The sequence below is a fragment of the Zosterops lateralis genome, assembly GCF_965231275.1.
Source record: "Zosterops lateralis genome assembly, chromosome: 7".
Taxonomy (NCBI): Eukaryota; Metazoa; Chordata; class Aves; order Passeriformes; family Zosteropidae; genus Zosterops; species Zosterops lateralis.
The window spans coordinates 22,598,883-22,623,016 of NC_139767.1; the positions used below are offsets into that span (position 1 = coordinate 22,598,883).

The 24,134-nt window shown below is 61.2% G+C and overlaps 2 protein-coding genes across 2 annotated transcripts; one reads left to right on the forward strand and one right to left on the reverse strand.

The window, feature by feature from the left end:
* Positions 1 to 364: 364 nt before the first annotated feature.
* On the forward strand, positions 365 to 14,498 carry OBSL1 (obscurin like cytoskeletal adaptor 1; the record flags this gene model as incomplete). Its single annotated transcript, XM_083864896.1, has 22 exons — positions 365 to 1,403; positions 2,166 to 2,435; positions 2,638 to 2,898; positions 3,239 to 3,544; positions 3,630 to 3,908; positions 4,005 to 4,280; positions 4,409 to 4,681; positions 7,139 to 7,411; positions 8,104 to 8,379; positions 8,667 to 8,942; positions 9,077 to 9,352; positions 9,442 to 9,717; positions 9,987 to 10,262; positions 10,971 to 11,246; positions 11,384 to 11,659; positions 11,746 to 12,012; positions 12,168 to 12,443; positions 12,526 to 12,792; positions 13,057 to 13,323; positions 13,717 to 13,829; positions 13,976 to 14,129; positions 14,230 to 14,498. 22 exons carry the CDS (start codon positions 365 to 367, stop codon positions 14,496 to 14,498), a joined length of 6,522 nt encoding a protein of 2,173 aa, XP_083721022.1.
* Positions 14,499 to 15,464: 966 nt separating this feature from the next.
* Positions 15,465 to 18,763, reverse strand: TMEM198 (transmembrane protein 198). Its single transcript, XM_083865669.1, has 4 exons — positions 18,521 to 18,763; positions 17,839 to 18,414; positions 17,415 to 17,605; positions 15,465 to 16,961 (listed from the first exon to the last, which is right to left on the reverse strand). Exons 1-4 carry the CDS (start codon positions 18,681 to 18,683, stop codon positions 16,815 to 16,817), a joined length of 1,077 nt encoding a protein of 358 aa, XP_083721795.1. The 5' UTR covers positions 18,684 to 18,763; the 3' UTR covers positions 15,465 to 16,814.
* Positions 18,764 to 24,134: the final 5,371 nt, after the last annotated feature.

Sequence of the window (24,134 nt, forward strand, 5' to 3'; positions counted from 1 at the left end):
GCTCCCTGTCTAGGCAAGGGTCCCCCACCTCTGGAACTGGAGTTTCCTCTGCAAATGTCTCAGCCCCCCGGTACAAAGAGCCACCTTTTGTCACTTCTCCTTGGGCTGGGAAATTGATGATTTGGTGACACGGGGCAAATCCAGGAGGGGTGTGCTGCTCCAAATGAGGGTGATGCTCCTGAAGCAGGGGACCCATGCTGGGGATTTTGCTCCAGGTGTGGTTTCCTTCTGGTTGGGGGCTGCAATGGTCCATCTCTTTGATGAAGCCTGAGCCCCCACTGTAGTCTGTCTGTACATCTCCCCAGGCTGATGGTCCCGACTGCTGCTCCAGCCAGCTGCCTGCAGTGACCTTGGGGAGCTGGTGATGGAGGGGTTCAGAGGAGCCCCCAGGTTCCTGGCCTATCCACGTGCCTTCACGGTCCAAAGTGGCACCAATGTGGTCCTGAGCTGCCAGATCATGGGTGATCCCCAGCCAAGCATCATCTGGGAAAAGGACAAGAATACCATTGAGCCCTCAGGCCGTTTCCATATGGAGTCCAAAGGGGACCTGTACAGCCTGCTGGTGTCCTGTGCCACCCCCAAGGACAGTGGACTCTACGTCTGCAGGGCCAAGAATAGTGTTGGTGAGACTTACGCAGCCACTGCACTCAGGGTAGAGCCAGTGGAACCCCGGGAGGAGGAAGGATGCTCAGGCAGTGTTGCACCTGCCTTCCTCATTGCCCCCTCGTCCATGCGGGTGTGCCGGGGGGAGGATGTGATGTTCACCTGCCGGGTGTCTGGGCAGCCCTGCCCCGTGCTGGAGTGGGAGAAGGACGGGCACAAGCTCTCCGACCTCTTTGAGAGCAGCCACTATTTACTGGGGCAGAAACCAGAGGACTGGCACTTCTTGAAGTTGTTCAGTGCCCGGCCGCAGGATGGGGGAGTGTATGTCTGCCGGGCACGCAGTGGCTCCCAGGAGGCCCTGGCTGCTGCCGTGCTCCTGGTTGAACCGCAGGCACTGCTGGACAGGCTCCCCAATGGCTCCCCTGCTGACGGTCCCGAGGTACTGGCGGAGCGGCAGCGGTGGCGGCGGCAGGCGGTGGGACGGCGTGTGGGACCAGAGACCTGGGTGCCCAATGGCGCCGTGCCAGCCAGGGTGCCAGGGGCCAAGGCGTTTGCCGTGAGCGCAGGGAAGCACGCCAAGTTTCGCTGTTATGTTACCGGCAAGCCCAAGCCAGAGATTATCTGGCAGAAAGATGGTGAGCCCCTCGCCCCTGGCCGCAGGCATCTCATCTATGAGGACCGGGAGGGCTATTTCATCCTCAAGGTGCTGTACTGCAAACCCCAGGACCAGGGGCTGTACATGTGCACTGCTTCCAACACGGCTGGCCAGACCCTGAGTGCAGTGCAGCTCCAGGTGAAAGGTAGGAACATGTCCCAGGAGTGTCAGAGGTGGCCAGGCTCTGGAGGGCTCAGGGAATTTCGTCTGGCAGGGGTGTGTCTGTGTGGGAGCCCAGCATCTCTGGGCTCCTTTCTGCCCTGTGCAGTGAGGGTCACACCAAGCTCCTCAGGACAGAGCTGTGGGCTGAAAGCAGGGCATACGGGGCTCCTGCAGGAACTGTGTCCTGCTCCATGTCTCTCTTTGCAAACAGAGGGGTGGCTTCTTGGGATGGCTGTGGATGTCCAGCCACAAACAGGGGAGGGAGACAGTGCCCTGGTGACAAATTCCCCTGGAAGTGCTGAGTGATTTTGGCAGGCAGCCCTTCAGGGCACGGCTCCAACAGTCTGCACTGGCTGGAGCCCAATTCCCCCCAAGCCATCCAGCCAGCTGGGGACAGCCCATGGCTGGGGTTACCCAGTAACTGGTGCAGCCCCTACCTACACCCCACTGCTCCCCTCCACTGAGATGCCTGCTGCAGCATGTTGTCTTCCATGCTCCTGCATCCCCCAAAACTCCCTGTTGAGATAATGGGGGCATCCCTGTGTCTCTCCAGGCTGTGGCCTGGTTCTCCCTTCTCTGGGGGATGTGCTTGTCAAGGCAGCATCTGTCTCATGCAAGCCAATGGAGAGGGCAAAGGAGGGCCAAGGGTTTGGTGCCCTTTGTGAGCTGGGAACACCTTGAGTTAAGAGCTGACAGGAAGTGCTGTACCCCACACGCCCTAAGCTCCTATCTCCTCCTGTGGCAGAACACCGGCTGCGGTTCCAGGTGCAGCTGGCAGACGTGGAGGTAGCAGAGCGGGAGGATGCAGTGTTGGAGTGCCAGGTGCCATTGGAGACCATCCCCACCTCCTGGTACCTGGAGGACAGGGAGCTGCAGCCCAGTCACAAGTATGTGATGGAGGAGCAAGGGGTGGTGCGGCGCCTGACCATCCGCGATGCCCGCATCGATGACGATGGCATCTACCTCTGCCAGATGAAGGACAAAGGGCGCAGCATCGCCGAGGTCTCTGTCCGAGGTGGGGGTCAAGTCTCCGGCAGCACAGCTTTGCCTTCCTATTCCCCTCCTTGCCAGGGTCCCCACTGCCCCCTGCATTTGCCTTCCCTCCATTTGGCTGGTGCCTGCTGCTGCCCCTCCTCAACCTCCTCCTTTCCCACCTCAAAGCACCCATTCTGTTCCCTAGCATCCTTCCCCTGGCCCTCATATATTTCTTCCCCTAGGGGTGATTGTGAAGCGGCTGCCACGGAAGCTGGATGTGATGGAGGGGGAGAATGCAGTTTTCTGTGTGGAGACGCGGGATGTGGTTGAGGGGAGCTGCTGGAGCCGGGATGGGCTGCAGCTGCGGGAGTCACCCCATACCGTGCTCAAGAGCTTCAGCAGGACACACCTCCTGGTGCTGGTGCATGTGACCCGCCAGGACGCAGGCATCATCTCCTTCACTGTCGGGGAGTCGCAGACATCCTCCCAACTCCGAGTCAAGTGTAAGCTCCAGGCTGGAAGGGGTCCTGGGTCCTCTCTCCTGCCTGTTTATGGGGGATGATACAGAAGGGGAGATGGAATAGTCACCCAATATGCTACGGGTGTGATGCTGCAATGTGTTTTCTGGGAAGGGGGCTTTGAGCAGGGCTTCAGGATCACAGCCTCACAGGCACTCACAAACCCCCGTAGCCAGCAGCATGCTACATGGGAGCAAGACCATCCTTTCCATCAGAGAGTGAATCCCCAAAGAAACAGGCTGTGTATTCCCACTCAGCCCTTCTGCCACCCCACTTAGAGCCTCACTGGCATCCCCAAGCAGGCAACTTGAGCTGTGACTTGCAGGTGTGAAGCACGACCCTCCAAGTGCACCGGTGGCAGCTGAGATGAGCGTGGTGGAGAGCAACACGGCTCTGCTGACTTGGTGTCCCGCACCTGACTCCCACCTCCGCCCCGCCAGCCACTACCTGCTGGAACGTCGGGAGGCAGTGGGAGGGGAGTGGGTGCAGTGCCTCGCCACTGACCTGCCCAGCAGCGTACAGGTGCTGGGCGACAGTGTGCCTCGTGAGGCTGACTACTGCTTCCGCATCTCTGCTGCCAACAAGCACGGCAGGAGCAGCCCTGTGGAGTTCCCTGGATCTGTGCATCTTGGTGAGGAGACAGGCAAAAGCTGGGATGTCGTGCCACAGTGTGCTGGTAGTCAGTGCCACTGGGGCTCAGTCCGACTGTGCTCCAGCCCCAGCAGCTCATCTGGAGAGAGGTCTGCAAGACACGTGGGTGAGGGATGGTGAGGATGCACGCTTCTCCCTGGAGCTGTCAGCTGTGGTGCATGGATCCTGGTTCCTCAATGGTGCCCGGGTGGGTGAGGAGGAGGATGCAGGTGGCCGGTGCAGTGTACAGCGCTGTGGGATGGAGCACTCGCTGCTGATCCGGGGAGCACGACTGGTTGACAGTGAGGCCCAGGTCACCTTCGTGTCCGGTGGTGTGCGGGACTCAGCTATCCTGCATGTGCAAGGTGATCAGGGCACTCACCCTGGGGTCCTACCAGGACCCCAGCAGCAGGGGCTGTCATGCTGGAGGATGCTTCTCACCCCTCCTCAATGTCTCTCAGCCCCACAGGTCCACATTGCCCCAGTGTCTGAGGCCGAACGGCTCCGGAAAGTGCCAGAAGGGATGCCTGTGCTGCTGGAATGCCAGGTGTCCACCCCGGATGCCCCTGTTTGCTGGCTGAAGGATGGCAAGGCCTTGCCCCTGGATGACATTATCGCAGTGCAGGCAGAAGGCTGTGTGCGGAGGCTGCTCCTCCGCTCAGCGTGTCCCTCAGACACTGGTGTGTACACCTGCGACGTTGGGGATGATGCCGTGGACTTTGTGGTTACTGTGACTGGTGAGCTGGGGACTGTGTGTGGGAGCCTAGCCCGTACCTCCTGGTAGTGCTCCTGCCCTGCTTCTTGCCCCCATCATGCAGCTGAAAGCTGCAGCCAGTCATGCTGAGGCCCACATTATCCCTGGCAGAGGTGCCGGTGAGGATCATCAGCTCCAATGAGGAAGGCCCCCACACCTACATGGCCGGGCAGCGTGTGGAGTTGTGGTGCCAGCTGTCCCGCCCAGCAGCCTCAGTGTGCTGGTACAAGGATGGAGAGGAGGTGGAGGTGGGCAAGAGCCTGGTGCTCGAGCAGGAGGGGTCACGGTGCAAGCTGGTGCTGCCCTGCGCTCAGCCACAGGACACAGGGGAGTTCGTCTGTGATGCTGGTGGGGACTCTGCCTTCTACACCATCACTGTGGCAGGTAAGTATGATGCAGGAGGACTGGTAGGGTCTCGGGGGCTTTCTCTGGCAGTGCAGGATGGCACAAAGTGTGTGCTGCTGTCAGTATTGCTGTCACTTGCTGCAATGGGATATTTGTCAGACATGCTCTTGCCAGGTGCTCGCCAGCAGTTTGGTTGGTTGTTCAGTTGGGGTCTTTGTGGCACTCAGACCAGCTGCCAGAGGGAACAGCTCACTCTGTCTGTCCAAAATACTAGAACACACGAGAGCACCCAGCACCTGCACACCAGGGTGTTTGTCAGCTCTCTGCCATAGCTAGAAACGAAGCCTGCTCCAAGATCCTAAAAATAGTGGGCCTGGCACCTGGCATGGGGTGAGTCATGGTTGGTCATTGCTCTCTCTGATGGACAGCGTTAATTGCTGACCTGATAATTAGCTGTTGCCTGGAGACAGATGGCTGGGTAGTGTTTGCTGGGTGGGAGCAGGGCTCAGCATCCTGTGGTGGCTGCCCCGGCTGTGGAATGGTTGCTGGCGTTGCAGGCTGGCAGAGGATAATGAAAGCTGAAAGCAAATGAAAGGCTTCCCCTTTCTGGCCCCAAAATCCACATCCCACAGCCACAGGAAGGCAACCAGGGGCAGAGCTAAAGCCCAGTTGAAATGTGGTGTGACCACAGTGGTAAAGCCTCGATGTGGTGCTAACACAGGGCAAAGGGCCAAAGTTGATGGCCAAGGATGTAGGAATAAAGATAGGATGAGTGATAAGAGAGGCTGAAGAGTCAGTGGAGTGGCGACTGCTGTGAGGATGAAGAAGGGAGGGGTTTTAGTGAGATAAAGGCAAAATTGCCAGTGGGAAGGACAGGCAGGATGGGCTTTGTGCAGAGGCAGGAGTCGTGTGCTATGTGGGAGTGTGGGGCATGGAGAGTTCTGCTTTCCTAAAGTGGGAGAGAGAAAACCATCTGTTGAAGCTCAGCCTTTTAGCTGAGCAGCTTTGCATCATTTTGACAGAAGGGTCTTAGGGAGGCTGTCTTGGTTCAATCTGGATTTGGACATCAATGTCACCAGCAGGGCTGGGGGTGGGTGCCTGGAGGCTCAGGCTGACACCTCTCTAGCACAAGTGCCAGGCTTGCTGCTGCAGTCAAGCACAGCTGTGGCACGCTTGGGTTTCCCTGAGGCATCTCAGCTATCCCCCATAGGGCTGTTGTGGCATGGAGCCTGCCTGCCTCAAGCTCGGCCATCCCCACGCACCTCTGGGATTTCCGGCAGCTGTTGAGCACTGGAGCTCCCTCAGAACTAGTGAGAGGCTGAGGCCAGAGCGATGCTGCCCGCTGAGGGCTGGCACATTATTCCCTCACTTCAGTGCCGCTCAACATCTCCCGCTGCACTTCAGCCATGTGATTGCTTTTAGCAGGTCCGGGGCGAGAGGCAGTCGCCAGTCGTTTGATCAGGGAGCTGGGCGGATGCAGGCTCAGCGTGCGGCAGGTTAATCGCCGCTAACTGGCGCCGCACCGTTCCCGCACGCCGCGGGGCAGCGCTGTGCTGCTGAGCCTGGGCATCACAGCTGGGAACCGTCTGGGAAGCTTCCACCCGGATGCCCAGCATGGAGCAGCTGCGGGCTGTGAGAAGGGCAGGCTGTTGCTCGTCCACCATTGTGCCCCAGCGCTGGCTGTGCCTTATGCCTGCATGGAGCCACGGGCCTGATGAGCACCCACGGCAGAGCCCCGGCCAGCTATGGCTGGCTGCAATGCGCCAGGCAGGCAGTGTTGGCTGTGGATGGCGTCCTGAACTTCTCCCAGGAAAGAGAAGTCACCTATAATTTGTACTGGGAGCCCTCTGTCTTTAGAGCTCTGACAATTCAGAGGGGTGATGGGAGAAGTGGCACACATTTTATGTAGCAAATTAATGGTGATTTTAGTGATGACTGAAACCTGGAATTTGGTCCTGGGCCCTGGTGAGCTGGAGGGATGGGGCTGCTGGCTGCAAACAAACAACATGCCTGTGCCACAGTATAAGCAAATGCCAAGGCTGAGCTGTGACAGAAGCACCAGCTGGCACCTGGTGCCCTCTGAAACGGGGAGATAGGCAGAGGGGAGGGCACCTCCTGGAAGAACAGCTGCAGGGGCTGGTGCTGGCACCACAGACAGTGGTTGTCAGTGCTGGGGCTTGCCTGTATGCATCCTCCCTCCACAACCTTCAGCTCCATCATAAGGGCAAAGCAGGGCAGGTACCATGGGAGCAAGGGCACAGTAGCAATTTACAGCCAGTTCAAGGCCTGGTGCTCCTCCTGGTTGTAATGTGTGAGGAGAAGAGGGAGACCCATGCACAATGGTCCAGAATCTTGTGTTATGTAGGATGTGGATGATGTGGTGCCTTCCAGCCCTAAAGACAACAGGTGGTGAAGCCATCACTCCACACTGTGACTGCCACCACCACTGGCCCTGGTATTTATGTCCTGGCTGAGTCCCATGTCTCTCTGTGACAGAGGAGCCGGTGAGGATTGTCAGCTCCAACAAGGAGGCCTCCCACGCCTATGTGGCCGGACAGCATGTGGAGCTGTGGTGCCAGCTGTCCCGCCTGGCAGCCCCAGTGCACTGGTACAAGGACGGGGAGGAGGTGGAGGCAGGTGAGAGCCTGGTGCTGGAGCAGGAGGGGCTGCAGTGCCGGCTGGTGCTGCCCTGCGCTCAGCCACAGGACACAGGGGAATTCGTCTGTGATGCTGGTGGGGACTCTGTCTTCTACACCATCACTGTGGCAGGTGGGTGCAACAAACACTTTCATCCCTCTCCCTCTTCTCCCTCTGCCCCAGCTCCTTGCTCACACTGGGGCTTCAGCACCTCAGCTGCCTCTCATCTCCTTGCCCATGGCCTTGGGTTGGAAGGGGATGTAGGCAGGAGCATACAAGCTGGTCTGTCTCCTCCAAGAGCCCTGTGTCACACTGCCCTCCTACACCCCAGAGCACAACCAGCACCTGCCTCTGGGTGATGCCACCTCACACCCCAGCCCTGCTGTTCCCTCACTTTGCAGCTACCAGCACTGCAGGGCGGGGATATCCATGGCCACTTCCCCAGAGTAGGTAGGATGGGAGACCAAGTGACACAAGATCTTGATCCTCTCAGCCCTGAAGGTCCAGAGGCACAGCAGCTCTGGGAGGTGGTAGCAGGGCTGCCCTTGGTGTTGGAGTGTCAGGTGTCCCTTCCAGATGCCCCTGTCCACTGGCTGAAGGACAGTGAGGTCATGGTCCCAACGTAGGTCTTGGCCACCTGCTCAGAGGGATGCTCACAGAGGCTGCACATTGCTGCAGCTGCACTAACTCAGGGGTGTACACATGCCATGCTGCGGATGATGGTGCCAGCTTCAGGGTGACTGTGAGCAATGAGCTGCCATGGGGATTCCCGTCCTACCATGAGACTCACACAGCACCATGCCTGAGCCCTGCCATGTCTCCAGCAGAGATACCAGTGAGGATTGTCAGTTCCAACAAGGAGGCCCTTCACTCCTACGTGGTCGGGCAGTGCGTGGAGCTGTGGTGCCAGCTGTCCCACCCGGTGTCCCCAGTGTGCTGGTACAAGGATGGTGAAGAAGTGGAGATGGGAGAGAGTCTGGTGCTGGAGCAGGAAGGGCTGCAGTACCGGCTGGTGCTGCCCTGTGCCCGGCTGCAGGACACAGGGGAGTTCATCTGCAATGCCAGAGATGCATCTGTCTCCTACTCCATCTTGGTGGCAGGTTGGTGGCACAGCAGGGACATCCTGGAAAGGGCAGCACTCCACCAGCTCTGTGCTCTGGGGTCCCCAGCCCTTCTCCCTGCCCTCAGCATTGTGGAAGAGGGTGTGCAGTTTCATCTCTGTGCCCGCTGCCCCTGAGCAGCTCCGACCTCTTTGCACTGGAGTGAGAGGATGTAGCTTCCACGCAGCCCCATGGGGACAGGGACACAGGCGACAGTAAATAGATACAGCAGAGCCAGGAGCAGAGCAGTGAGCAGGTCTCATACCCTTCCTCCACATCCCCAACAGAGCCACCAGTGAGGATCCTGCAGCCTCCACAGCGCTCACTGGAGCTGCTGGTTCAGGCACCAGAGTGTGTGGAACTGCGGTGCGAGCTCTCTGTGCCAGATGCTCCAGTGCACTGGTTCAAGGATGGGCTGGAGGTGGATGAGACTGAGAACCTGCTGCTGCTGGTAGAGGGGGCCTGGCGCTGTCTCTTCATCCCAAAGAGCAGTGCAGAGGATGCAGGCGAGTACATCTGTGAGACCAAGGATGAGGCCGTCTCCTTCGATGTCAAGGTGTCAGGTCAGTGGAGGTGCTGAACTCTGATGTGGTTCTGGCCACCAGGGGATGCCCATCCATTGAGCCACCCAGCACGGGTGCCCAGGGCTGCGTTGTCTCTGTGCTGCTTTGTATATCACAGACTGCCATACCTGCAGAGCCTCCGGTGAAGATCCTGCAGCCCTGCAGACCTGTCCCAGTCATGACGGTGTCCCCAGGGGAGACGGTGACACTGTGCTGTGAGCTGTCCCGTGAGGATGCACCCGTGTTGTGGGCAAAGGAGGGTGTCAGGCTCGAGGCTGGGGGCAGCCTGGTCCTGGAGGAGGAGGGTGCCCATCGCCGACTGCTCATCCCCGCTGCCCAAGCTGAGCACTCTGGAAAATACACCTGTGCCACCGCCAATGACACAGTGACTTTCACCATCCAAGTGTTGGGTGAGCATGAGGCTAGGGAAGAGCACAGTGTGGTGTGCTGGGTGCAAAAACACCAGAGGCCTCAGCTCTGTTGGTGCTGGATGCTGCAGATCCGCTGGTCAGGATCCTGGAGAAGGATGTCCTGCTGACTCACCGGCATTGCCAGGCCATGGAGGACCTGGTGCTGGAGGTGCACCTCTCGCACACCCATGGGGAGGTGAAGTGGTACAAGGACGGGGAGAAGCTGCAGGACACGGGGCATGTGCGGCTGGAGGAGGACGGGGTGCGCCGATCCCTCGTGATCCTGGGTACCACGGGCAAGGATGCTGGGGAGTATCTCTGTGACACCGGTGATGACAGTATTGTCTTCTTCATCACTGTAGAAGGTGAGCAGGAGGTCCTGGTGGGGATGGCCTGGGGGAGAGGTCTGAGGGGGGTCTGTGGCTGCTGCCAGGGTGGTGCGAGGCTGGGCTGGGTGGCAGTGAGCACAGGGAGGCTGGTGGGGAGCACATGGGGAGTGGGCTGCACCTGTGTGGTGGCCCTGTGGAAACCCCTGTGCTGCTCAGCTGCAGCCAGAGGAGCCTGGACAGGGTCTGGATCAGAGATACCCAGCACAGGCTGCTTTTGTGGTGACAGCCCATCTCTCCAGTCCCAGAGCCACCGGTGACCATCGTGGGCAACACGGGCACCATGAGACATCACTGCCTGGTGGCTGGGGAAGACCTGGTGCTGGCTTGTGAGGTCTCCCGGCCTGACGCCGTTGTTCACTGGCTCCGGAATGGCCAGGAGGTGCATCCTGGTGAACGGGTGCAGATTGAGGCCTGTGGGGTGCTGCGACAGCTCACCATCAATGGGGCACAGCCCAGTGACACAGGGTGCTACATCTGTGACGCTGCCAGCGACCGCATGGTGACAAATGTGGAGGTGTCAGGTGGGCTGGCTGAGAACCCCAGGGACCCCAGAATGGAGGGATCATGCCACAGATCTGGACAAGGGGAGGGGAAGCCTCCATGACCCTGCTGATGCAGAGACCAGGGTGGCAGTGTGGCAGGGAAGAGTGGGAGCGCTGTACCCAACTCTACAGGAGCCGTTGGTTAGAAAGAGACACGTCAGGGTCGTGGCTAGACATGTCCCTGCTGCCTCCCCCAGCCAGGGGCTGTTTAAATTTAGCCTTGGCTGGCTCCCAGGCGCCGCTCCTCCTGCTTCAGCTGCCAAAGGCTGAGCTCAGCCTGGACCCTTATCACTGGGAGATGGAGGGGTGTGCAGGGTGGGAGGGGGCCTGTTGCAGGCGGGTGCCCTGGCTCCCCAGCAAGGTGTTCTGGAAGGAGTTGTACAATGAAATTAATGGTCTCAACGTGGCAGCTGTGCTGCCTGTACAGGGAGTGATGTGGGAGTGATGGCCTCTGCTGCTGCCCTTTCCCTGAGTGAAACCCTGAGCTGCCAGACCCCTCCAGCCTGCATGGCTGCCCCTCTAGGACCCCTGTCTGGTCCCACCATGACCCCCAGCCAGCCCCACAATCCTTCTGCCCCAGGGTGACTCACTGAGGGATCACCTCTCCACTTGCAGCAGTCCTACTCCTGTATTGCCCCACACCGTGGGGACATCCCTGAACCCTGCCTTGTCCCCTGTGCCCCTCAGCCCGGCCTGTGTGCATTGTCAACAAGGAGGAGGCGCAGAGCCCACTGGAGGTGCAGGAGGGGGACAGTGTCACACTGGTGGCTCGGCTGTCCCCGGAGACAGCGGCAGTGCAGTGGCAGAAGGACGGACAGACGCTGTGCTCAGGTGGGCGGCTGCTGGTGTGCAGCGAGGGTCCCACGCGCAGCCTCACCATCAAGCAAGCAGAGCTGGGCGATGGTGGCATCTTCCTCTGCGATGCCGGTGATGATGAGGCGCATTTCACACTGCATGTAAAAGGTGAGCCTGGAGGTGTCCCTCGTCCACGCCACGGGCAGGAGCAGACTCATCCTGCCGCACGCCGGGATGCTTTGCACCCCCATTCCATGCTGGTGCCACTGGCAGGGCCACAGCTGAGCCCAGTGCTCCTCCGGCAGAGGCACCCGTGCTGTTCGTGAACAAACGAGAGGAGCAGGAGAAGCTGCTGGTGCTGGAGGGCGGCAGTGCCGTGCTCTCTGCCATCACCTCCACAGAGCGAGCCGATGTCACCTGGCTGGGCCCGCAGCAGGCGGCCGTGGCCGGCGAGCGCTGCGAGCTGCGTCGGGATGGCCGCGTGCACAGCCTCATCATCCATAATGTGGCCATGGAGGACGCTGGCACCTACACCTGCCTCTCACCCCACGACCAGATGCAGTTCGACGTGAACGTCCGAGGTGGGCGGCAGCGGGGCCGTGGGGGTGCCCGGGGATCCCCCTGCAGTGGCAGCGGGTGCTGATACGGCGGGGGTTTGACTGTGCAGAGCTGCGGGTGAAGTTCCTGCGAGGGCTGTCGGACGTGCGAGCGCGGCAGGGCGAGCGGGTGGTGCTGTGGTGCGAGCTTTGCAAGGCGCGGGGCGACGTGGTGTGGCGGAAGGACGGGCGGGTGCTGGCGCCCGGCCCCCGCCGGCAGATGACGGCAGAGGGACGGGAGCGGTCGCTGGTGCTGAGCCGCGTGGAGCCCGGAGATGCCGGCGAGTACTGCTGCGAGTCCAACGACGACCAGACTCTGGCCACGCTCACGGTGCAGGGTGAGACCAAGGCTTCCCCACCACCTCAGGGACTCCTACTCCATGGGGGCGGTGGGGATGCTGGTAAAATGATGTCAGGATTGCAGGAATGCTCAGCGTCTCTGCATGACAGGGGGTCATGTATGTGTGCCTTATGCTGTGCCCTGACAACCCAGCTGTAGTCCCCAGGGTGGTGGAGATCATCATGGAGCTGCAGAACCTGACAGTGCTGGAGGGAGAGGATGCCACCTTCAAGTGCCTGGTGTCCCCCGAAGATGTGGCTGTGACATGGCAGCTGAATGGCCAGCCCGTGGTCCCCAGTGAGCGTCTGCTGGTGACAAGGAGTGGGCTGTGCCACAGCCTCACCCTGCGGCAGTGCCAGACAGGTGATGCAGGCACTGTGACAGCCAATGCCGAGGGGCTGGTGAGCACAGCTCGGCTGAGTGTACAAGGTGAGGGGGAAGGAGAAGGCTGGGGCTCAGCCCAAGACACAGCCCTGGGGCCAGCTGCTGACCCAGCACATGGGCCATGCAGAGGCACAGGTGCTGTTCGTGCAGAAGCTGCAGGATGTGGTGGCAGAGGAGCAGGGAGACGTGTGTCTGGAGGTGGAGGTGAGCCACGAGGCTGCTGAGGTGCAGTGGCTGAAGCAGGGCATCCTCCTTCAGCCAAGCAGCAAGTACCTGCTGCAGGAGTCGGGGTGTCGGCGCACCCTCACCATCTGCAGCCTCAGCCCTGCTGACCGCGGCACCTACCGCTGTGAGAGCCTGCACGATCGCACGCAGGCCAAGCTCCATGTGGAGCGTGAGTACCAGGCTGGGGATGGGGATGGAAGGGCAACAGGGATGGGGATGGGGACAGGGAGGGCACCCAACTGCTGCAATGGGAGCATGTGGGCAGAGCTGGTACTTGGCTGGAAGGGGTGGTCAGAGAGGTGAGTGTATGGGCAGAGGTGGGAGTCTGGTACAAATAGCTGGATTTAGACAATCACTCCAGCAAGCACAGACAGGGAAGCCAGGGGCTCTGTGGTGGAGCAGACACTGACGTACAGAAATGGGTCCCTCACAGCCCGGAAGGTGTCGATCCGGACACCACTGGTGGATGTGGAGACCTTTGAGAAGGAGACAGCCACCTTTCACCTGGAGCTGTCTCACCCTGGCGTGACTGGGGTCTGGACACGGGACGGCATCCGAGTGAAGCCCAGCAGTACGTGCCGGATCAGTGCCACAGGCTGCGGGCACAGCCTGACACTGGAGAGGCTTGCACTGGAAGACTCAGGCACCGTCACCTTCACTGCTGACACTCTGCGCTGCAGCGCCCACCTGCGTGTGCGGGGTATGGTCCCTGGGGCAGGCTGGGGGGGTGTATGGCACTGCTGCTGTCTGACCTGCAGCTATTCTGTACCAGGAGACACCAAGGCTGAGCTGGGCCACCCTGGGCAGGTGTCCTCCTGTCCTGGGCACATGTGTCCTCCTGAACTGGACAGGGGTGACAGTGTGCTGGCAAGTGTCCCCTGTCCTCAGGGAGGAGATGTGAGCTGAGCAGTGGGGACACCCATCCAGGGTCTGGGTCCAGAGCAGCTGGAACACCACTGATGAGTGCTTGCCCATGGGTAGTCCCACTCTCACCCCATGCTGAAATGCCCCAGCCACAGCTACTCTTCCCTGCAGCCCCAAGTCCATGCGTTTGTCCTACCAAGCCTTCCTGTCTTGTGTCCTGCCTCCTCAGAGCCTCCAGTCACTATGGTGAGGGTCCCACGAGACCTAGGAGTCCCAGAGACGGGGGTCGCCAGCTTTGAGTGCGAGCTGTCTCGCCCCAATGCAGAGGTGAAATGGTTCAAGGTGAAGGTTCACCCTAATCCCCTCCAGCAGCACCTGGCCATGTCCTCCTCCTTGCTTTGTCCCCTGGCTGCTGCCTTCCCTGCCAGGGCTGAAGACAGAGCAGAGGGGCCAAAGCAGTGGGATGCTGCCTGTTTGTCTCCATGCAGGATGGACAGGAGCTGCGGCCAGGGCCCAACTGCCGCATCTACTCAGCGGGACGGCGCCGCATCCTGCAGCTGAACCGCTGCGAGCTGACCGACACTGGCAGCTACACCTGCGATGCAGGTGACTGCCGGGCCTCTGCCATGCTTCACGTCCAGGGTATGGTCACCCATCTCCCAGCAGTGTGCACACCCCTAAACCCTACGCTGCCTGCTCTCTTCATCCTTGGCTGCTCTGGCACCCTGTCCATTATCCGCAGAGCGCCAGGTCCACATTGTGCAGGAGCTGCAGGACGTCGAGGTGCGAGAGGGTGACAATGCAGTCTTCACCTGCGAGGTGTCACATGGAGATGTGAAGGGCGAGTGGTTTCGGGACGGGGAGAAAATCAAGGTCTCCAGCACAGTGAAGATACGTCAAGAAGGTGAGGGTGCAGGTGGTTCCACACCTAGTTTGGGGCTGGGAAAGGGCAAATTTAACCCAGAGGAGTTTGTGCAGACAAAGCGGGGTCCACGCCCCCATGCTTACTGAGCATGCATTGCTGTCACCTTGAGCCAGCCTCTCCCTCCCCAGGGACCCGGCATTTCCTGCTGTTCTGTGGTGTGCGCCCTGAGGACAAGGGACTCATCCGCTTCACAGCCAGAACAGTGATCTCAGAGGCCAGTCTGCAGGTGGAAGGTAAGAGTGTGGGCTGTGAGGTGTGGCTGGGCTCCAGCACCAGGGCTGGGGTGTACCAGGTCAGCTTGTGGTGTCCCCATGGAAGCCTGCTCACCCCATGATGCTGATGCCTTGCCCCCACCTATCAGCACTGCCAATCCGGATTGTGAAGCCACTGCGGGACAAGACGGTGCTGGCGAGGCACAAGGCGACACTGGAGTGCACTGTGTCCCATGCCCGGGGCCGGGTGCGCTGGCTCCGTGGTGACACCGAGATCTTTGCTGGTGACAAGTATGAGATCTGCAATCTGGACTGCTACCGCACACTCATCATTCACCACGTGGGCCCTGAGGATGAGGACTCGTACACCTGTGATGCCTTCGATGACCGCTCCACTGCCCGGCTCCTTGTGGAGGGTGAGTGGGCACCTAGACAGGCACCACTGGTGGGTGCCAGTGTTGATGTGCCTGGCAGTGAAAAGACACCAGAATCCATGTCCCTGTCCCTCACTGCTTGCAAGAGTCTGAGCGCTGGGCTGGAGGGAGCAGGTTGGATACAGGGCCAGGGGTCTGTTTCTCCTTGTCTGAACCATTTGGGTTCCCCACCAGTTCTGGCAATGCCCCAGCTCACTCTTGACTCCCATTGTTCCCACAGGGAGCTAGAAGCCAGGATGCGGTTCTCAGGGCCTGCATGCAGACTGATGCATGCCACTGCTGAGAGATGGGGTCATGCTCCCCCTGGCACGGAGAGACACACGGACACCATCCCCAGCCTCAGGGCTCTGCATTAAACAGCCTTTTTTTCTGACATGGCTTCTTCCACACCAGCAAGTCGGGGTCCCGTTAAGAGAAAAGGTGGTGGCAGCACTCTACATCCTGCTCAGCACCCCTGGAAGCCCGGCCCTCTGGGTCCCCCCTCACCCCTGCCCCCCGCGCAGCCCTTGGCTTTGCACGCCGGACTCCGAAAGGCTCTTTACTGTGTGGCCGAGGCCTCAGCAGCGTTTGGCACATTTACAAAAGAGACTGAAAAGGGGGATGGCAGCACAATGCTGCGGGAAGGGGGTGCCTGGCAGAAACATGCAGTTCCTGGGGCAGCGGGGCCAGCTGAGCTGGGCTGGGGGGGGGGGCTCCCAAAGCAGAGGGCTCCCCGGTCCAGTCTCACCACCATCCTGCCTGCCTGGCCATGGGGAAATCCTGGCTCACTCCATAATAAGTTAATACAAATCACAGCAAGAGAAATATATACAAGGCGTGAGCCTCTGCCCGCAGCAGTGCTCTGGGCAGGGGCTCCGGCCCTGCCCTGCCCCAGGGTCCCCCGGCCACTATAAAAATCCAGTCGCCAGCAAAATAGCGACGGTCTCTGATGCTGCAGGGGTCCCCGCATCCCTGAGGCAGCCCAGCCTTTGCCCAAAGGCTGGAGCCAGTGTCCTGTCTCCCATCAAAACGTTTTGTGGGGGATGCACCCTGCCAGCGCAGCTCCTGATGGACAGGCACCAATTGCCAGCATCACCTTGGGAACCACCTGGCTGTGGCAGTCTCTGCCCCAGGACCACCCCGGTCCAGCTTGGGAAAAAGGAGTGGCGAGCCGCTCTGGGGTGTAGGGAGGGTGGCTAGGGCAGGAGGATCTTCTGAGCAGGCAGGTTTTGGGAAGCACTGCCTGGGAGCTGCTCTTGGGGACAGGGTGGGACAGGGCACACATGCTCAGGGGATTCCCTGCTGGGAAAAGGGCCATGGGACCTGCTCTTTGAGGAAAGGACATAGGGGACAGGCACTTGGGGAGTTGCTGGGGGTGCAGTGGGGTGGGGGCAGGCATGGGGAGCTGTTTTTGGGAAGGGGGGGGACTCAAATATGGGTAAATGTTAAGATGCAGGATGAGCGTGCCCGGGCCATAGGGTAACGCACAGCAGTGGGGGCTCAGGGACCCACCACCCCAGCAGAGCCACTCGCACTGCACGTCCATGGGTTCTGGTCCTTGGGCTGAGTCCCTGCCAAAGGGCTTCCCCAGCACCTTTGGGTCCCACAGGCAGCTGGGGCTTCCCCAGACAAGTCCCATGTGTCTCCAAGAAGGGTCTCCATCTGCAGCCCCACGCCACAAATAGCCACCTGGGGCTGAGGACAAAGCCCTGCCTGTCTCAGGGGTTCTGTCAGAGTAGGCTGGGGTGCTGGTGTTGCTCGAGGTCACTGCGTTGGCTTATACCCTCACAGCAGGGCCAGAGCCCGTGGTGAGGGGCACGGTGGAGCTGCAGTCATAGTCCAGGTCCACCACGGCATGGGAGCTGGCGATGAGGCTGTTCAGTGACGGTCCTGTCTGCCGCTCTCGGAAACTCTGGATGTAGCTCTGTGAGAGTGGGGGAACAGAAAGTGAGTGGGGCTCTGCTCCTGGACCACTCCACCCCACCTCACCCTAAATGCTGCTGCAGCCCCTCCCTGGCCCCCCTCAAAAACAGCCCAGTGAAATCCTCAGCACTTGGGCCCTCCAGTGGCTGGCCACAGCAGGGAGCACAGTCTTATCCCTCCCCTGGGCATTTTGCACCTTGCCTACTGCTTGTTTCTATTATACCCACAGTGCTCTTGGCCAGGAGTTTTCATTTGCTTGCAAAGGCTGAAGTGCTCCATGGCCCAGCTTAGCCCTTCTTGAGTTGCTCAGTCCCTGGGACACCCCAGTCTCACCCCTCAAGGAGCTCAGATGTTAGCTAGTGCCTGGGCACCTCTTTATGCCCGAGCCCACCCATATGGAGAAGGAATGGCTGTGGAGACTGGGGGAGATCTCTACCCTGGCTGCGGGACTCACGGGGGAGAGCACGTCCCCATCAAAGCGGCGCACAGGGTTGGGCTTGCGGCGGTAAGCAGGCTCAGGGGGGTGGGCCTTGTGCTGGTGGGGTGGTGGGTGGTGGGGTCTCCGTTTCTTCTTCTTCTCCTTTCGGTCTTCCCGTTGCTTGATGCGCATCAGTTGCACGCGGCGCTGCTGCCGGCTGATAATCACTGTGGAGCAAAGTGACCTGTGAGCACTGAGGAGCACATCCAAATGATCCCCGCAGCCAAACCAGCACCAGCTTTCTGCAACCAGGCCTCCCTTGGGTGGTGTGCTGCCAGAGAGTCCTGAACCCCGTATTTGTCCTTGTGAACCAGGTGCTGGAAACATCCACCCCACTCCCCAGGTTCCCAACTCCTACACTCACCCTGTGCCACGCCCATCTGCCCCACTCCCCACACACCTTCTGTATGGGAGTAGCCTTCAGCTGTGACCTTCCACTGGACCAGGACACCCAGTGTGGTGAGGAGCGGCCAGATGCCCAGGATGACCCAGCTGTACCAGCACACGGGGCGAGCAGGGGCCACCTTGATGCGCTCATAGATGTACTGCACCAGGAGGAAGAGCTCGATGAAATAGTCGACAGTGACGGTCATGATGGCGCTGCCAAAGACGGCGGTGGACAGGGTGGTGAAGAAGCGCTGCCACTGCAGGGTGAGGACAGCAAAGAGCATCCCCACACCCAAGAGCAGCGCGATGGGGATCCACACCGTTGGTGGGTGGTAGAATTGCTCCATCACCACCAGCGTGGCCACCGCCAGCAGCAGCCCCAGGAGCAGCCCCACCATGAAGAGGCCAACGCTGCGCACCAGCATGGTGACCAGCCCACACAAGACTCCGATGCCCAACCCAATGCCCACTGAGGCCTCCACGCTCAGCTGTGTGTCCAGCACCCGCTCCTTGTAGCACAGCATGAAGATGATGATAGAGCCAAACATCAGTCCCGTCAGGAACATGACAGCCTTGAAGCAGCGGTAGCCTGTGGAGAGACCACCATAGTCAGGGAGTGGATGGCCAGCACCCCCCAGCTCCCCTCTGCCCTCCTCCCCAATTGCCCCAGCAGCAGTCGAGCTGGCCTGGCTCACCAAAGAAGCAGTAGATGATGCCAAAAAGGCAGCACATGGCGCACACCACTGAGGGCACCACCTGGTAGCGGCGCTCAATTTCCTGCTGGCAGCTGTGCCCCCACTCCTGGCCTGGCTCGTGCGGCAGCAGCTTGAACCGCAGCGTCTGCACAGTTGCAGTCATGGCTCTGGGGACTCCTGGGAGAGGTATCAAAATCTCCACTCCTGCCTCACAGGTCGCCGGCAGAACTGTGTCCCGGCACCCGCCCCACCTGGTGGGAGAGAGACAAGGAGAATGGAGGAACTGGTGGCACATGCCCGGCAATGATCCCACCACTCAGCACCCAGCCACCAGAAATCCTGCTCCGTCCCCCCCACCTTCCCATGTGGGAAGAAAGGGAGGGAATGGGGGAACAGCCTCATCAGTGGAGATGCAGATTGTCACCGAATGTGTGGCTGAAAGGATGTGCTGTCCCCAGAGAGCCTGCCTGTACCCCCGGGAGCTTCATGTTGCTTAATAATTTGTTTGTGGTTTGAATTTTCCTGCCCATCCCTCTCCGGCACCCTTTTCCTGCTCGATTAACAGGAGACTTCCACAACTTGGTATTTTCTGACTGTGAAGTAATTATGCTCAGTAATTAAGTCACCCCTCAGTCTTCTATTTTTATAGGCTAAACAGATTGAGCTCTTTAAGCTTGTACTCCAAGGCATTTTCTCCAATCCTCTAATCATATTTCTGGCTATTTTTCATCTCTGCTCCAGCTCCCACTGTCCTTGTAAAAACAAACTGGGCCTTCACACTAGATCCAGCCCTCCCATGCCAATCCAGGGGGCTGGAAGGGCACCAGCTGTAACTGGCACTGCCCCTTACCCAAGGGCTCACCCGTAATGCTGTGGCTGTGCTGGGATGCTGAGCAAACAGTTACCGGGCCCCCTGCAGCGCTTACACAGACGGAGGGGTCATAATCCCCTACAAAGACTGATCCAGCTTCAGTTTAAACCTAATTACAGCATCCGTCTGCCCGCTCCCACCTGGAGCCAGTTCCATCACCCTTTCACTCCCCTAGTCCCTTTACAGGCTCAGTTGGTTTAAAATGGGTTTATTGTCACAAATTGTCCCCAGGCCAGCATCACCCCTTCCAAGTGCCAAGTTTATGCGGCCAGTTCAGGACAGCTCACAAAAGCAGCGCTCTGGGAAGGAGCTGGGAAGAGGGCAAAGGCTGCAGTCATGGTTTCCTGCTGCCCAGCACCTTGCTGCTGCCCAGACGGGCTCCACTGGCATCTCATCCCCTGCCGACAAGCTCCTTCCTCCCTTTGGCTGGGGAAGGCAACACCAGACAGGGCAAATCCCCGTGGGGAAGCCGAGCACAGAGCCTAATCCCAAGGAAGCAGGCGGGCAGGGAGCGGGCAGCCAGGCGCTGGGCCCTCGCTCCAGCCCCCGGGGGGACGCTAAGCAGGATTGGACTTTACCCGCAGAGCCCAGGAGCGGCACTGGCGGGGATGGGCGATGGTGTGTGGGGTGAGAGCAGGGCTCTGCCGCCCCAGGGGACCGGGGATGCGGCACGGCACGGCACGGCACGGCACGGCACGGCACGGCACGGCACGGCACGGCACGGCACGGCACGGCTGGCCGGTGTGGGGCCGGCATGGGCCGGCACGGGATGCCGGGCAGGGCTGCGGGCAGCGGCGCGGGCGGCTGCGGCGCCCATTGGCGCGGGCACTGTTGCTAGGGGAGCCCAGCGCCTGCTCATTGGCGCCGGGACTTACCCACCTGCTGCCGCCCGCCCGGGCCCCCGAGCCCCCTCCCCTCCCCGCGGGCCCCGGCGCGGCGGGAGCCGGCAGCGGCGCCCGGGGCAGACCCCGCCGCGGCGCCCCCACCGCCGCCCCCGGCCGGGCCCCGCTGCCCCCGCCGAGCCGCCGGGGCCCGGACCGCCGGGGCGGGCGCGGCGTTGCCGAGCGACGGCCGCAAAGGCCGCCGGGGCGCGGAGCCGCTCCGCCCCTCTCTTTGTTCGGGGCGGGGGTCCCGGGGGCGCCACGCCGGGCCCCCCGCGCGCCCATCCGGGGCTCCGCGCTCGCTCCGCCGGGCGAGGGAAGGATCGGGAGCCGGACGCCCCGGCCCTTCCCCCGAGGGGCCCGGAGCGCCACCCGCCTGCCGGATGCCCTCGTGTGCCCCCCCTCTGCCGCTCCGCCCGCTCCCACCTGCGCTCCCGGCGCGGCAGCGGCGGCGGCCCCGCGGCGCCCGGCGCTCCCGGCGCTCCCGGCGCTCCCGGCCGCGGACCCCGCGCATGGTGGCGGCGCGGCCGCCGCGCGGTGCTGAGCGGACAGCTCCGCTGACGTCACCGCGCCGTCACCGCGCGCCGGGGGCGGGGCCTCGGGGCGGGGGCGGGGCCTCTGCGGGGGCGGAGCTGAGGTGGAGTGAATTTGGGGTGCGTGTTGGGGTGTACATGAGGGTGTGAATTGGGGGTCTACTCGGGTGTGCATTGAGGTGTAAAGTGGGGTGTAGATTGTGGGGTGCACTGGAGTGTGCACTGGAGTTTAGCCTGGGGTGCAAAGTGAGGTGTAAATTGGGGGTGCACTCGGGTGCACACTGGAGTGTAAAGTGGGGTGTAAAGTGGAGGTGCCCTCGGCTGAAATGTACATGAGGGTGTAATCTAGGGTGTAAATTGGGGGGTACACTGGAGTGTAAATTGGGGGACACAGTGTACATTGGGGTGTGCATCGGGCTGTGCACCAGGATGCCATGTCCTGTGCCACGGCGTGTGCAGGGACTCAGCCCAGGGCTGTATGTGCAGTGTAGCACAGCACACCCCAGGCCAGGCCATGGGTACCATGTGCTCGGTGTGCAGTGACTGTGAGGGCTGCAGGCCCCTCAGTGCTGTGTGCAGGCACAGAGGAGTACGGGGTGCAGGGCTGTAGGTGTGAGAACTGCAGGATAATCTTGTGCCATGTGGGGTCTGACAGTGCAGTGTGCAAGGGGCTGTACCAGGGCCACGGGGACTGGAGTGCCTGTGTTCAAGAGGGGGCAAATGCACGTGTCAGAGGCATTTGGAACAGCTGCCCACCTGTCCCCCATGGGCAGATGGGAGATATAGCATGGCAAGCAGGTGGGGGAACGTGGTGCTCTGCAGAGACAGAGCTCTCTGGAGCTGGCACCTTTTGGCTGTAGTGCCTAGGGACCCCCGGGAAATCCAAGCACACAGAAGACTCTTGGCAGCAGCTGCCATTCCCCTGGCAGCCCCTTCCCAGCCCCATGCCAACTCTGGGGAGACAAAGGCGGGAGCTGCAGCTGGCGGGGGGCTGAGAAGGGGCTGCTGGAGGAACGGCACTGCTGCCTTCCTGCTGCTTCCCTACGGAATCTTCCAAGACCACCAGGCACGGGGGCCCTGGGCTCAGCCACTGCCAGGCAAGCCCTGGGGAGGTGTGTGCTCTGCCCTCAGCTTCCCATGCATGGTTTCTGAGTTCAGAGTCTGAAAACTTCATTACTTCCTCTGATCTGCACCTCTGTCTGAATGTAACTTCAGATCAACAGGGTCATTTCAGAATGAAACTTCTCATCACTCACATAAAATGATTTGGGTTTGTATAAGGTGGTTAAAGTTAAATATTCCAACCCATAAAGGAAATCAAATACATCTATTTCTAATGCATTTTTCTATGTACCAAGAACAAGATACTTTGGGGTTTTTTTCATCATGGCTGGTTTTTGACCTCTGTGCATAGAAGATCTCTGTTCCTTTCTTAGCTCTGCACCTTTTTTTTCTTTCTGGTATTTCCTCATCCCATTGCATTTTCTCTGATTTTAGTTTTTATATGTTCTTCATTGAACTGCCATCCACGTGACTGCTTTTGCCTATTGCTTGTCTTGGTCTATTCAAGAGTAAAAAGGCCTATGAAAAGCAGCCGGGCTTGGATGATGATCTAGTATCTCAGGGGGGTGGGATGCTGCCAACTGCTTTCCGATGAAAATAGGCTGCTTTGTTTTAGAAAATGAAAGAGATCCTAGGGCTGAGTGGGCCCCCATGTGCCCTCAGTGCCCTGCAGTGCTCTCTGGCCGCTGGTGCTCCCCAGGGCAAGTGAGCCATGTTTCCTGGGGAGGGTGGAATGCACTCCCCGCCCAGAGTAAATCCACAGTCACTTGAGAGTCCCAACGGCTGCAAGGCTGTGGGAGTCAAGCCATGGGTTGGGAATGGGCGGAGACGCCAAGTCCTCCTTCTTGTCCTTATTCAGCAATGCCTGGCACGGAGTGGCCATGTAGGGCTGCTTGCCTTGCAGCTTCTGACCGGGATCATTCCTGTGCTGGAAGCTCCGTTTGTGCAGCAAACTCTGCCCTGATACGGTTCCTTCAGCTCTGTCTGCCCCGGGGGCTCTTTCTGCCGGCCGCTGCGGTGGTGGGTCTGAGCTGCAAGACAGCTCAGGGTGGGATGACCCGACCCCAGCTGGAGGAGCTCCCGTTGCTCCCGTTTGAAGCACATGATAAGGGTCCCTCTTGCTGCAATGTCCTGATGTCTGCCTGCCCTCCTCCTGCCCCGGGATGGTTTGCTCCTGTGCATCCAAAGGTCTTCCCCCGCCGTTTGCTCTCCTGGTGTGCCTGCTCCCCGGGCACCCGCCCGCAGCCCGCACTGTGCCATTCTGACCTCAAACACAGCCCCCACTGTCCCCCACGGCGACTCCGCCACCCCCCACACCGACAGGACGACCCTCGGGCAGCGGCCGAGGGGTTTGGGGAACGTGGCGGTTCAAGGCCACCATGACTTCACCAGGCCGTGGTTTGGGCTGTCCCGGGGAGGGGACACACGGCCCCGCGGAGCTCCCCGTGTCCCGGGCACAAAAGGCAGGGTAAATGCGCCCTAAAGCCTCTCAGGTGCCGCCCCCCGGAGATGTGAGCCGGCAGCCGGGGCTTGAGGCGCTGCCCTGCCGCCCCGCAGCCCCGGGGGCGCTCACGGCGGCCCGGCCGGTGCGGGGTGCGGGGTGCGGGGTGCAGGTGCGGGGTGCGGGTGCGGGGTGCGGGTACGGGGTGCGGGTGCGGGGTGCGGGGTGCAGGTGCGGGGTGCGGGTGCGGGGTGCGGGTACGGGGTGCGGGTGCGGGGTGCGGGGTGCAGGTGCAGGTGCGGGTGCGGGGTGCGGGTGCGGGGTGCGGGTGCGGGGTGCGGGGTGCGGGTGCGGGGTGCGGGGTGCTGGTGCGGGGTGCAGGGTGCAGGGTGCAGGTGCGGGTGCGGGTGCGGGGTGCGGGTGCGGAGTGAGGGGTGCAGGTGCGGGGTGCGGGGTGCGGGATGCGGGTGCGGGGTGCGGGGTGCGGGTGCGGGATGCGGGGTGCGGGATGCGGGTTCGGGATGCGGGGTGAGCGGTGTGGGGTGCGGGATGCGGGTTCGGGGTGCGGGGTGCGGGGCCGCCCCTCCGCCCGCTCCCGGCCCGGTCGCTGCCCCGCGGTCTCCCGGCAACCCGACCCCGCCCCCACGCCCGGCCCGCCCCGATTGGCCGCCCCGCCCCGTGACGGGCCGGTGGCGGCGCGGGCCATTGGCCGGGGCGGGTGACGCGGGCAGGGCGGGGCCCGCGGGTGACACGTCGGACGGCGGCGCCGCCAGCGGCAGCCGGTCTCGGTCCCGGTCCCGGTCCCGGTGCTGGTCCCGCTCCGGCC

Bases quoted from the DNA above. Each gene is read 5' to 3' on its own strand.
- TMEM198 (XM_083865669.1), bottom strand. From the start codon at position 18,683: ATGACTGCAACTGTGCAGACGCTGCGGTTCAAGCTGCTGCCGCACGAG. The intron at 18,415-18,520 runs GTGAGCCAGGCC...GTCTCTCCACAG, and splicing joins CATCATCTACTGCTTCTTTG to GCTACCGCTGCTTCAAGGCT. The intron at 17,606-17,838 runs GTGTGTGGGGAG...TTTGCTCCACAG, and splicing joins AGGCTACTCCCATACAGAAG to TGATTATCAGCCGGCAGCAG.